This window comes from Nyctibius grandis, chromosome 6 (genome assembly GCF_013368605.1).
Source record: "Nyctibius grandis isolate bNycGra1 chromosome 6, bNycGra1.pri, whole genome shotgun sequence".
Lineage (NCBI taxonomy): Eukaryota > Metazoa > Chordata > Aves > Nyctibiiformes > Nyctibiidae > Nyctibius > Nyctibius grandis.
This window is the reverse complement of record NC_090663.1, coordinates 65,745,167-65,759,590: the sequence shown is the minus strand read 5'-3', so window position 1 is coordinate 65,759,590 and position 14,424 is coordinate 65,745,167. Positions and strand designations below refer to the sequence as shown.

The 14,424-nt window shown below is 43.5% G+C and overlaps 1 protein-coding gene across 1 annotated transcript in view; it reads left to right on the top strand.

The window, feature by feature from the left end:
* Window positions 1–14,424, top strand: part of ADGRL3 (adhesion G protein-coupled receptor L3) — a 348,528-nt gene that overhangs the window by 318,436 nt on the left and 15,668 nt on the right. Inside the window, exons 20-21 of the mRNA XM_068404345.1 lie at window positions 1,289–1,414; window positions 4,040–4,136. Of these exons, the coding sequence (XP_068260446.1) occupies window positions 1,289–1,414; window positions 4,040–4,136 (223 nt within the window). The remainder of the gene's footprint in view (window positions 1–1,288; window positions 1,415–4,039; window positions 4,137–14,424) is intronic.

Below are 14,424 nucleotides of genomic sequence, written 5' to 3'. Positions count from 1 at the left end.
GTCTCAAGCCAGTCTCCGCCCTTAAACCATCACTGATGACTGTGGGATCGCTCCTGATCCATGACTGCATAGACAGAAGGAGAATGCAGCTGGTACCTTGCTATGGGGTGGATGCATCTCTCTAACCCAAGAGCTGAGGGAGGAATTGTTTGAGAGGAGAAAAAAAAAAGATTCCTTTCCTATCTATCATGGTCTAGAAAATCAGGAAAAAGCTGCAGAGAGGCAAGCAGTGGGTGGCTAATTAAAGCAATTTAATTATTTTCTCTCAGCAAAGGATTGATTAGGCACTCGAGCATATTGGGCACTCATGATATTGTGTTTGTCTCAAGCGCTTATGGAAGAGCCTAATGAAAAAGCTGTAATTTGCTATTTAAACAGTTGTTTCACAGAGTTTTGAAATGCTCATAGGTAGTCTGGCAAAATTTCACAGCTAACCATGTGCTCCAAAGAACCTCAGGTGGTGTTTTGGACATGCATGGTGCTTTTGGGGCTTTTTTTTTTTTTTTGTCAATGGGCAACGTGACCTGCTTTTGACTTTTCAGTACAGTCTGCTCATTTTCAGTCTTGTCTCATCTGATTTCTGGGTATTACTGCCCATAAAAAAATCACACCTGAAGCTCAGTCAAAGATTAGATCCTACCCTGGCAAAAGTCACCATAGTTCCCCTGAAGCAAAGGAGATGGCATCGCTTTACTCCAGGCAAGGAGTCGGCCTGGTTTGACTGCGATGCCCATTTAAAACATGACTGACTTTTACAGTGCTGTGAGAAAGCAGGCTCCATCCACCCCTGTGCACTGGGAATATAATCTCTAGGGCTGCTGGCTCTACAGTTTCTTTGAGTTTCAAGTTGACTGCAAGAAATAATAAAAAAAAAAAAATCAATAGCTTTTACATGTTTCATTTGGAATATTTCTTCTTAGTCCCCTGGCAGAAGCAATAACTTTTAATACCTTGATGAGCCAATATGCTAGTTTGTATCAATCTATGAGGATATTAATTTTCAGTCATAAATCTGTAGTTTCTCCCGTGCTCCTTTGATGTGCCTCAGAGGAAGCTACAACTGACTGGTGTCAACGAGCAGCTTTGCTGCATAAAAGCCGTCCCTTACGCCAGCTCATGTATCAAGAGCATTCAGCTGGAAGGTGTAATAGGCTTCTTCTCCACGTACTGCAACAGCTATAGTTTTAATGAACCACTGAGGAAAAATCAGGAGCCGTGTTGAAAATCAGAAGGCCGTGGGTTGGAGGAGGAGCTACCCACTAACCGCCGTTCCTCTTTTCTTGGCTAGGTACGTAAAGAGTATGGAAAATGCCTGCGCACACATTGTTGTAGTGGGAAAAGTACAGAGAGCTCTATCGGCTCAGGAAAAACCTCGGGGTCACGGACACCTGGAAGATATTCCACAGGCTCACAGGTAATCCATGGTTCTTGTCCGTACCCCAATGCACCACCGCGCCAATAACCTTCGTGGCTATGCTGGGAAGGAAGCTCCTCTCAGCACCAAAGGAGCTGCTTTAGGGCTCTCCCCAGTGCACCTGCAAAGATTTCCCTCCCTCGCAGACCTGAATTCACCAAAATAATTGTGGTGAGAATAAAAAGTCCAAATTTGCCTTCCAGAGGCAGGTGGGTGGTCATCATCTGAGCTATCCTGCCCGCTTTCCATGGGAATCAGGAGCTGTGAGCATTTTGTCAGCTATGCTGCATCCCAGTACATCCTTTAATCATGAGCTGAAGGTTGTTGTCACTGTTATTGCCATGTACAGGAATGATGCTATAACAACCAATTATTTTTCTTGCTAAAAAAAAAGACTACAAGAGTCTTGCAATAGCCTTCACAGTGAAAGGGCTTGCTTTCTGGCATTCGGTGGTCTGATCAATTCCTTGCCTCACTCAATTTGCCTTAGTTTATAGACCTCTTAGGAAAATCCATTGGGGTCAGATTATTTTATTAAGTTACTGTATTTGTTATGCTTTGGTCACCTGAAAATTCAGGTTTTCTGTAGTTTGTGCACTTAGCAATTTTGAAGCTAGCTTGTACGTTCAGATGTAGATTTATGGATGAACAGTTCATATAAAATGAAGAAGCTTACTTCTTAATCAATAGAAACCAAACACAAATTTATTCAGTATTACTAATGGAAGTAATTATACATGACAGTTCCACTATTAAATTATAAAAGACATGCAGTGAGTAACAGTTTATAACCTCCCAATAAAACCTAATTTGCGATTTATGTCTTGGAGCAAATTATTATTTATTTTCAACAGTTTCCAAGATGTCATCCAAGAGCTCCACTTTGGCATTTATGTAGGTCTGGATGTTACGCAGGGCAAATAATAGCAATAGAATATGGAGCCTCTCTCCAGTAGGCCATCAAATCCCGCAGTAATCAATAATGTCCAAAACTCACTATATCCAGCAACATTTAGGTGGCTGATTTGAAAGTCTCTGATTTTACATAACTTAGCTACTGGGTAGGTGCCCTCCTCTCTGAGAAGAGTTGACTTTAATGGGCCCTCCCTCTTGGCAGTCTCAGCATAAGAAAACAAGCCCTTTTGAGGGTAAACTGAGTCTCCTGACAGTGGTCCCCTCGTGGCAGGCAAGGTTTGAGGTACCAAGGAAGGTGATTTTGCCTGCAGAAGCTTGTCCTTGGAAGGATGGAAGTGCATTGGACTCATCATAGGCAAGAGAAACCTCACACTCTGATGGAGAGTGGATGGAGATCAGTCTGAGTTGTTGAAAGCATCTGACTCCTATCTTTTGAATAGAGAAGTCCTTGAGGAGAAAAACTCCTATGATCTTTTTTTTCTCTGAAAACCACTTAGGAAGCAGAATAATTAATCCACAATGGATCATGTCAGAGAAATACAATAGATTAAATGTCCAGGTGAAAAATAATTGCTGTAAAAGTGCATGGGCCTCATATCACATTGTGCTTCCATTTATAGAGGGCTAATGCATGATTAGGAGATGCCGTTACTGCATAGTTAATGAGTAGGCTAGGAGGCACTTTTCAGCTGTGACCACATGAGTAAGCCCTGGAAGACCTTGCATGGCTAAGATCCCACTACAAGAAGCATTGAATTTTTAGCAATTAGGAAAAACGTGGTCTGTCACAGTGGGAACCAGCCTTCCCAATCCCCTAGCCTGCCTAGCACCACTTTCACGCCATGGAACATGTCCATCATACTCTGAGAGGTGAGGTGAGGGAGAATTTCCCCTGCACACCTGGGTTCCCCAGTCATCTTCATACGGGGATTGTGGTTGAACCAGTCCCAAGACGTGTATTGGCTGATTTTTTGATCTTTTGCAAAGTCTAGTTGAGGAGGACCAAGACAGTGGCGTAAAAGCCACAGAGGTAGATATCCACAGCATATGTGAGAAACAAAACAGAAGGCCAGCATGTTTGGGACACTGTTTCCCTAGCAGCAGAAGCTATACCACAGATGGCAAAACCATCACAGATTTTTCAGTAGGGGAGCAGAAGTCATTCATTTGTGGGTTTTTTTTTTCCCTTGATATTCCTCAAGATAGCTATAGAAAGCTCAAGTAACTTGAGCTACTTCCTCAAGTAGCTATAGAAAATTTCTGTTCATTCAGGGACACCAAGACACAGATCAAGTCTTCTGTTACGCTTCATAAAAAATAAGGCACAAGTTATATGAGATAGTACAGGAAGTATGAGTGCTTTTGTATGTAAGTTATTTTTCCATTATTTGGTGCTATATTGGTAAATCTGTAGCTTGTGTGGGTCTGGGTTTCTCTCACATGTGATTACTATTGCTTTTTTTAATTAAGATGTAAGCAATCCAGTTATGCACTTCTTTGAGATAGGCGTTTGTGTTATGAAGTTAGGCAGGCAGGGTCTGGCATGCACGAGGCGGGTTATAGCAAAAGAGCAACCACTTGCTTAGAGCTGGCTAGAAACAAGTCTCATCCTGAGCTAGACATACCAATAGCCATCTTTAGTGAGGCAGAAAGAAACCTATCTGCAGCTGCTAAAAATTCATTACCTGCTGTGGTTCAATCCCTCTTCAGAGCCGGATTCGTAGGATGTGGAATGACACAGTTCGAAAGCAGTCCGAGTCTTCCTTTATTACTGGAGATATAAACAGTTCAGCTTCGCTCAACAGAGGTAATTATAAACTATTTTTCATGTCTCTAACTCTTGTGATGCCTTTAAGGAGTCTGAAATGTGTTGCCTCTTTCCCCTTCTCACCTCAAACAGCACTGGACCCTATTCTCCTACATAAGAAAAGTTACAGTGATAACTGGGGGGAGGTTTTGTGGTGGTTGTTGCCTTTTTTGCCTTTTCTTTCTTTATTTTTACACATGCATTTTCAAGAATTGTCATTTCTGGAAAGGAGTTAGGAAAAGCAAAAAAGATATAAATGAAATGAAGTTGAAAAGAACTCTCCCCTTTTCCTCAGCAAACTGCTAATGCGAGAAGCTGCTGAGGTGTCAAGCCTCATTGCTGATGGTGAAAATGGGCTGTTACGGCACTGTACAGCCTGTGTTAAGCATCACAGGAGTCCTGATTGTCCTGGGTATGTAGCAATATTGTCATCTTTACAGAAGCAAAAATGAACAGCAAAGCATAGACGTAAGAAAAAAACTGTGCTTGGAACAAAATTGTCTGCGTTGATAATATTCCTAGTTTGAAGAACTGACATGTGAAATTTTTAGACATCTGCGGAGGAAAGGCTATCAGAAATGTATATGCCAAACAAAATGTGGTGCCTGACACAGGAGGAAATCTGATCAGCTTTCTTAAAAAAAGTGTTTCAGGGAGTTGCAGGAAAATGATGGTAAGGGAATACCAGAAAAAAAGAGCCTCAGAGATTGGTTTCTTTCTCCTTCAGTACCATTACTTTGTAGCTTAGCCTTGAGCAACCAGATGCCAAATTCTGTTTTGTGTATCTGCTTAGCTGATGCTGGAATTCAGAGGGAATAGAAATGGGATTACTGGGCCCAGCTGTTCTTTCATGATGGTGAAAATCAAAAATATTTCCAGTCCTGAAGGTTGGACTGTAAAGCTCAGCTGAGAATTGACTTGGGACTTTGGTTCTTATTCAGTCTTTATTCACCCAGAATTCCCACTGATTTTAGGGTGCGTTTTGCCTGAGGATAGGCTTGAAGGTTTTTGGCTGTGCCGTTAGTAATACTGACTACTGAGTGCTGGGAAACTAGAGCTATACAATTCAGTTCTCTGAACATTATATATATCACCCAAATCAGTGCAAAGGGAAAGGCAGTGTAGTTAACATGGAGTTGTACTTTTCTCACTCAACTTACACTGGTGGTTTTTGTGCCAGGATAATTTCAGTTTATTCGTTGATAAAGATGGTGATAAGACGCTGTTACTGCAAATGCCTGATTTATCCACATGTGTTGCCCTCATCTCTCTCAGTCTTTGCATCAAGGACTGGAGAACTACAGCCAAGCTTCTCTGGGGCTAATTTAGAGGGCAATAGGTTGTTGCACAAAGGCTACAGCAAGAACCGTTGTTTCCCTCGGCCATCTATCGCTCCATCTTGGCAGCAAACCAAAATGTGTTATGCATGAAATGTTCGCTCCTTTAGTTAGCACAAAAGTTGTCTTGCTCTCCGATGCAGCCAAGGCTACAAAGGGAAATCCTTTAGCAAACAGGATCTTCTGGGCTTGTCGGCAGAAGAAAGGCGTCTCTTCTTTTTCAGTTTAGGCTTCTTTTTCCGTGCAAAGAAGGGAGTACGACCATGAATTAGGAAAGCTGTGAAGAGGTTTCAAGTGGGCAATCTTCATCCCAGTGTGGCGAGAGCCGCTTACTAGATGTGCCTGTTATTTAAAGGTCAGTTGGGAAATGAACTGCCAGGGGAGACATCTTCAAAGCAGATTTAATCCAGCTATTTTCCTTGTGTAACATTGGATGAGATGAATCACCCGCAGGGCCTCAATCTCTCCACTGACTACAGGAGCAGCCTGATAACTGTCTTGGAAGGGAAGCCTTTTAGGTGGGACACTTAAGTGACTTGAATAAGTTATACTATTATACAGAGACGTCCTCTGTCTTCTTCATGCAGGCAGGCACAATATTTATTGCTTTTTTTTTTTCTTTTCTGGTAGACAGAAGTATCTGCAAAATGGAGGTTAAAACATTTCTTTGGGAGTTAGCATCTCCAAAGCAGCAGGTGGTCAGTCTGCTAGGAAAAATACACCTGACATCAACAATAATCCCAGCTGCATGGGGCCCCAGATATTTCACACTTTATCCTGTTCATTCCAGCTGAAAAGAAATGTTCATGGTTTTAGGGCTTTGCATAGAGCATAAGTTGTTTCTTCAGTCTCTCCAGAGACAGATGCAGCCTGAACAGACCAGTGAGGCAATGCAGTTTTCACAGTTCTTGTCTTCCTCTTAATATTTTAATATATATCAAGCTTTAAAGGAGCTGTTTCATTAATGTTTCATTTACAAGTGTGCAATAAAAGCTCAGAGGAGTCAAGTACGAGCCTTGAATTGTATGGTTGGTAGCTTTCCCTGCCTGAGGTTGATGCAACAGGCTTGCATACCTGTTCAGAAGTCCCTCTCCAGCCCTCCCAACCTAGACACCTTTTGCATGAAAGTATTTGTATTATCGCAAATTAAACATTCTTTCTGTGCTGGTGTTTTTCCCAGAGCCTTCAGACAGCAGCCTCCTTTCTAAAACAGGGAGAAAATGATCCTTTCTCCCCAGAATCGCCCCATCCTGCAGATCCTGGCCTGACTCCACTTCTCCATGTCCTAGGCCAGCACTGAGTTTTCGTGTTTCTGTCATGGGAGCAGAAAGCAGTGAGACATCCTCCAACTGGAGTATTTTCTCATTTAAGCCTTTTTTTCCCTGATCACATTCACAGTACTCGCAGTCCCCTGCTGCTTGATAACATCCCAGGCAAGACTGCTGTAGCTATCCGCATTCCTGTGTGATAACCAGCGTCTCTCTATACCATCCCATCCTCTCTTCTTCCTCCATGAAGCTCCTGGGCATCAGTCTGGAATATGGTGTCTGTGTTAGTGCATCCCTCCTTTAGACATGTAGCTATGTCTTTTTCTGATTTAGCAGATGTCACACTGCTTATGGCTTTTTTCAGCTCCAGATCCTCTTTTATCTACTACTCCCCCCGCTCCCCTGCCAAGTAATTGGCCATAATGTTATTTTTCTTATTCTCATTTATCATACCAGGAATTTCAGGCATAACCCCAAACTTGCCTGATGTAATGTGTTCTGTAATGAAAACTATACTCACTCTTGTCTTCTAAGGCATGCACGACCATTTCAGATATTTCCTGAAGGTAATGTCTAATTACAGATTAGGCCAAAATGTTTCAGGCTTTCTTTCCCCTTGCTGCTCATTATGGCTTGGTAATTGTCCTGGTTTGGGCTAGGACAGAACCACTTTTCCTTTCAGTGATTTTTTCCTTTCAGTTAAGTTTCTTCTAAGTAACTGCACTTTCTGAAGCTAACTACATGTTTTTCGGACAGTGTGCTCTTCTAGGATCGATAATGCTCAAAGTTTATAGTTATTACTAAAGTAATGGTAGGAATGGTATGCAGGAGGGCTCTCCTTAGCCTTGAGCAACCAGATGCCAAATACTGTTTTGTGTATCTGCTTAGCTTTTGTGTATCTCCTTATACTTATTCCTATAGAAACCAAGGTCACTGCTAAGTTTCTTATGGTCCACAAGTGAAAGGATGTAAAAGAGTCGCACTTGCAGGGAGGAGAGGACAGGACAGGTGACCCAAAATTGACAACTAGGTATTCCATCCCATACACGTCATTCTCAGTTTAAAGCTGAGGGATCCTGAGGGTTGCGCTCTTTTCTTCTATGGCCAGCATCCAAAGAGGACTCTCTGTTTTTTTTTCCTGCCCTCGATCCCAATCTATGCATTCCTGAATTCAGTTCCTGTCTGCCACTGAGTGCAGTCTGGGCCTTCCTGGAGCCTGCCCTGCAGCGCCAGTGGTGACATGATCATCATCGAGGGAGCTCAGTCTTGGTTTTGTATATATTTGTATATATTTAATTATTTCTATTATTATTATTATACTCTTTTTCATTGTCAGTGTTTATTAAAACTGTTTTAACTTTGCAACCTGTAAGTCTCTCTCCCTTTTCCCTTTTCTCTTTTCATTTTCCTTGTAGGGGGAGGAAAGGGTTAATAGAAAGCATCTGCCATCCATTTAATAGCCAGCCTAGCTTTAAACCTTGACAGTAATGGTGTGGATTTGGGGTTGTTATACCACTGAAATCAGAAGGAAGGGAACAGAAACTGGCCATGGATTTCCTCTTCTACCATCAAATGAAGAGCATGCCAGTCCACCCCATGGCCATGGACTCTGTTTCAAGATCCAGGGGAATTCCTGCTCCTTGTACTCCCAGTCCACAACCTTGCCCAATTTTTCCCACCATGGTTCTGGCTGGATATTTCTGTCATTTATTTCACATCCACCCTGTGCTCTACATTTCTTTTCCCAGTGCTGAAAACCTGCAGGGGTGTAAAAGCTGAACCAAGATGATTACCTTGTGAGTAGAAAAAAGAAGTCTCCCTTTGCCTGTAGGGTGTTCGGTGTGTGGTCTTGATACAGGCACTTGGATGCAATGCTGAAAAACTGGATCAAAGGGGATGCATGTAGGATGGACTGTTTGCTAAAACTTACTGCTTTGAAGGCTGAAAAGTATAAGGTGTGAAGGGAAAACAACAGACAGAGTTTTCCTTTGTGTTAGGTTCATGAGGAGAAAGCGGGGCAGATGACTACTTCGTTGTAATAGCAGATTTTTTGGTAGTTGGGCTAAGGACAGTTTTTAAAAAGAGCTAAAGATTTAAAAGCAATTAACAGCATTACTGTTATTCCAATTCTGCTGTACTTGTGCTTTGGTAATCTAACCATGGACCTGTCCTGTACCCGCGGATGGAGCCAGCAAGGGAAATCGGGATGTCTCTCAGCATGGTGCTGATGGCAAGAGGAGCGGATTACAGGGGACTGCTGTAAGCATGAGCACTGCTGGACTCTGATGGTGCAGCATGGGCTCGAGGTTTGGGTACATTCAAGCAGCCACCTCAGGAGCATGAGGGACAGGTCTGTTTGCACCTTCAGAGCGTTACTGTCAAAAGCACTTGGATAGCTGAGACAGCCTTGCAAACAAGCAGTCATAGCATGAAACAGCAATGTGACTCCAGCCTATTTTTATCCATGTCTTATGTGAGAGGTAATACAGTAATTACTGTCTCTCTTTGGATATGAGACAACTGGGAGAGAAAAAAAAATCATCATGAACTCTATGGTACTTTGTTACCATTCAGGTTTTCAAGTTGGGGGGAGGGTGATATTTTTTTTTTCCAGAGGAAGAATGGAAGTTATCTGTTAAGGAAAGGAGTGGTCCTTGTTTTGGTGAGACTCAACAGCAGCAGAGACAAAGAAGAGTTTGACATTGGTATGAGGCAGTGCTTTGTTACAGGAAAATGAACTGGTGGAGCTATGTACGTCCATTCAAGTTATCAGATAAGGGGAACTATATCTTCATTCGTGGCAAACGCTTACTGTATCTTAATGGTTTTTCTGTCTTTGGGGAAATAAACAGGCTATGGGTAAAGCCACCAGATTTCTTTGAAAATAGAAACTACTCCAGAAGTCTGTTGTGTTGGGTCAAGTGCTGTACTCCTGCTGTAATGCTCTGACTCTTGGCTTACAAACTAAACAGAAAGTTTAATAGGTTACTGCAATAACAGTCTTGCTGTTACAAACACGATTATGTGCACCTGTTCTCTTTTTGCTATATGCATATATGCTTTATGTGCCCTCACCCCCAAAGCACTGCACACCGTCCCCACCACCATCATCCATGGAGGTCTCCTGGAGGGATTTCTTGGTGGTCTACATTGCTGTTCCAGTTCTCTGAAGGACAAGAAACATCAGGGAGCTGTAAGAGGAGAGCTGTTTCGTGAGGGAGAAGAGCTGGGAGTTGAGGCGGAGTCAAGCACAAGCCATGCCCTCACTGACAGGGCATGGTCCTGCAGGGGACCAGCCAGCAGGCAGAGCTGGGTGCTGGTAGCAGGGTCCATCCACAGCCCTGGACAAGGTGAGGGGATGAACCAGGCCCAGGGTCCAGCCCAGAGCAGTAGGAGATGTTGGAAGAGACAGGGCTGGAAACCGGACTACAACCCAGGTCCAAAGTCCAGCCAGTAGACAGACAAAAGGTAAGGACTGGGTGTCAGGGCTGAGCAGGGGGTGTGGGTCCTAAGTAGGTCTTATCAGGGCCACTAAGGCCTATCAGGGTCATCAGGACCCCAACAGCTGGTGGAGGATTGGAGCCCAGGATCGCTGACAGCTCTTACTGCAGGATGGTAAGTCTTAAATATGAATTCATCCTTGTGGCCCTAAGGGTCCATTCATGAGCACTTGCTGGCAAACCCCATCAAACAGTCATCACAAAGCCCAAAGATCCCCAGTATTGACACACCAGGTACTATTCCTGGCTAGGAAAGCCATATTCACTCCCTGTTTGTTCCCATGCAAATGGCTGGAATGGGAAATGAAAATGAGGGTATTGTTTGTTCCTGCCCCTTGCTTTTTCTTCCCAAATGCATAAGTGTTGTTGCATGTCTCAGCTTCTAAGTAGCACTCCAGAATAAATACTTGATTTCCCTTTGCTTTATTATTTCTCCCCTGCGTTTTTATATCAACCACAAAGACTTAATCTGAAATGAACATAGGAAAAAGGGAAATTATTGCTTCTGTTTTCAGAGATAATCAGTTTAATGTCAAATTCATGTGGATTTCTTCATAATGAACAGGACAAATTGAGCTCAAATTCAAACAGTGGAAATCTGAGTCAGAGAGGAAAATTAAAATGAAGAACATTAATATCCTGATTTCTAACCCAACCGAGACCTGATTGTTTCCTAAATGAAATCTCCCATCAAATTCCTCCCACCCACCCAAAAATATAATTAAGCTGTGATTTCCAGGCTGAAATCGTATCTGCGCTGTTAACTCAGCAGGGACGACTGTGTGTGTTGCAGGGAGGATGCGTGAAGTTTTAAATTATCTTCAGGTGGCCATATTATCCTGCGTTTTTAGGAAGCAGCTATTTAGAGAAAACAGTAGAAGGTGAAATTCCTCCTTTGGTAGCAGACTGTCACTCCAGAAGACGGGAGCTGCAGGTTAGTGCTGGGGCACTGCAGTGAGTCAGGTTTGGGTCGCTCTCCCCAAATCTCCCCTTTCTGCTCAGAGACAGAGGCCGCCGGATGTGTCTCAGTGTGGCAAGATAAAGATGCTTCGGTTTAGCTATCTGCAGGGGTGGTGGGTGTCATGGTCTGGACATAATTTGGCAACACAGCTGTGAAAACAGAGTAGAGTTCGGTGTGATTAAAAGGAGAGACAAGCAGAGGAGGAGGAAAAAAAGAAAGAAAAGGAAAGAGCAAAATGGAAAAAGGAAAATCAAGTCAAGATTCCCCCAGGGATCTCAAACCCCATCCCCGGTACACTTCAAAAAGCAATTGCTGCTCATTGTAGCCCATTTATGATGCTGACCCTTTGCTGCCAGTGCCTAGATAAAGCGGAGAGAGGGTGGAAGTGTGGACCATGGAAGCACTGCTCTTATCATGCATCAGTCTTTCTCAAGATACTTGTTCTCTCCTTGATGGATTGATGTGACCGGCATGACAGTCAGATTTCTGCTGAATTTATGTTGCATATAAAACAGATAGCAAGCAGCCAAACTCTGGGAGAGGTAGAAACGCCTCTACTCGTCTTGACAGGATATTCAGAGGGTGCCATCAACTGATCTATCACAGTCTGTCTAAACGCTTCTTACCTGCTTCGAGCAACACTTATGGCTCTTCTTGTGGCTTAAAAATAGTAGAGAATAAATACTTTCTTTGTTTTGTTTCCATTTAGTTTCTTTTCACAGTTGGCAGCAAACAGTGCCACAGTTTATTCTGTGAAGTCAGTCAGTTTTCATGTTATGTCTTTTAGAGAGATGGTTTTATGGTGTGGGGATTTTTTCATTTTAAATTGGCAAGTTGTGGCTGTAGGAACGCGCAAGTTGGCAGGCAGTGTTCATGATGACCACTGCAACTTTTAAACATGTTTTCGAGTTTGCTGGATCACTTTTTTTCTTTTATTCTTTTTCCTGTTGTGGTATTGGGGTAGGCAGGTTCAGCACAGCAGGCTCCCAGGATGTCCAACATGCCTGCGGTTGCTTTCCTTGTTCATGAGTGCATCTGCAGATGCCAAGAGGGAACTCACTGAAATAGTCCTGGGTATAAAAATACTTTGCTTTTTTTTTTTTTTTTCTGAGCACTAAACAGTTCAAAATTAATTAGACTAAAGAAAAGTGTCTGTCTCCTGCAGACACTTTGCTCTTGTGAGTGCTATTACAGTGTTTAAAGCCAGATTGGACGAGGCTTTGAGCAACCTGGTCTAGTGGAAAGGCGTCCCTGCCCGTGGCAGGGGGGTTGGAACTAGATGGTCTTTAAGGTCCCTTCCAACCCAAACGATTCTATGATTCTATGATTACTGCACAACTGGGGATATGGTGTGGAGCAAGGGGTGTGTCTGTTTAAATCTGAGCTCCCCCTGGAGATGCTTTAAATGCTTTGTGCTCCATTTTCAGTGATGCTCGGGGTTTTCTGGAGGTAAATGCAGAGGACTTCTCAAAGTTGAGCCCGGGATGGCCCTGGTAGGGGCAGCAGCCTCTGTGACCATTCAGAGACCAGCATCTGCAGATGTGCAAATCTCAATTCTTCGTCATCATTGCTTTAAATCTAAGACACAGCACTTTTCCCCAGAACCTATCTTTTTGCAGTGCTGAGAGGTGTCGGTGCTTAACACTGTCCTTGCTCACCATTGCTGAGTCAGCAGGGGCAAGGTGCTTCATGAACCTGAGCGATGCAGCGATCCTTGCCCTCAAGCATCTTCCCTCCCTCTGGCTAGCAAAGGCACCAGTCCTGGGAAATTTAATCTTTCTGTCAAGGAATTCATCAGTCCTGGAGCCTGGAGGCCTCTGGTTTAGCCACAAATGGCAACAGAAATGTCACTCTCCTCCCACCTCTGGAGTATGATTAGAAGTTCAGTTTCTATTCCTTTTCAGTCCAGGCTAATGCTTGAGAAAGGGGTAATGGTTTTCAGAGGTGCATAAGTGTCCCCTGGCTGTTTGGTGGAAATCAAGGGGCGAGAAGCAGAGTGAGAGTCCCTGGTGGCATCTCGCTGCTAATCCAGAGCAAGCCTACAGGCTGTTTTCTAGCATCTTATCCAGCCACAGTTTCTCAAGCACTGCGGCTTCTGCTCTTTACCGGGAAGATCGGTATTCAAGAGTGCTTGCTGTCCCAGCACCACGGATGCTTGTAGCAGTGCCCACAACACCAGGGAGAGCCTGCAAAAGAAATAGCATGGTCGATTTATATCAGGGCTTTGAAATTTCTATTTTACCCAGTGTAGGAGGCTGTTCCTTTACCTCCCCATCTGACCACCACTGGCGTTTTCCTGATGAAGCTCTTTGGTTTCATCCCTCATGCCCTTCTGCTTCTTCTGTTCCCTCTTGTAACCCTTACAGACTACACACATCCTCCCGTGACCCCATGGATACCCCGGCCTGGGGCCCATCACCCAGATGGAGGGCATATTTGAAGGGAGTAGGCCACATGCAGTTGTACCGAATCAGCCAGGAGGGATTGCTGTTTGCAAGTCATAAATCTCTGCAACTCTGTTAAGCACCTGTTGGTTTGGCTAAATGTCAGCATCTGGCCTCAAAATGACCCATGCCGATAATCACATATGAAGCAGAGAGAAATTCCAGGTAGATGACAGCAGAGGAGTATTTTCTGTTTGTAAGGGAAACTCAGCATCCTTTTGGACTAGCAAATTGCCTCTGCTGTTTTTTTCTTTTTTCCTCCTCTTTTTTTTTTTTTTCAGTCAGCCATACATTTTATGCCAGGAAAATTACGATTTTCTGCATCAAGGATCAAAACTTAGGGAATTTAACTCCTATTTCTGTCTATGTGCAAAAAGAATCCTAGTGTTGATTGTCTTCTGGTTTATTTTGCCCCTCTGCTGCCTGAGACTGAGTTAGCTGAGATTTGTTGCAGTGATTTCAGTGAGTGATGTGACATTCTTCCTTTGGGAGATATTATGAACTGGCTTTGATTTTAAGATTGACAGCCATATAATTGGAAGCTCAGTCATTACGTGGATCAGATTTAAAGAGGAAAAGTAAGGGCAAGGCAATTTCTGAAATCAGAGCAGACTTTGGGGAGTATTAGATCCAGCAGAGTATTGCTGCAGAGCAATCTTAATATGATGACTGTGAAGGAGGAGGAAAGAAAGCATGGCTGCTTATATAGATTCCTATAAGTACGGTCTAATTTCCACCATAGGCAGGACTCTCTGCACGTCTCGGGTAAGAGCTCAGG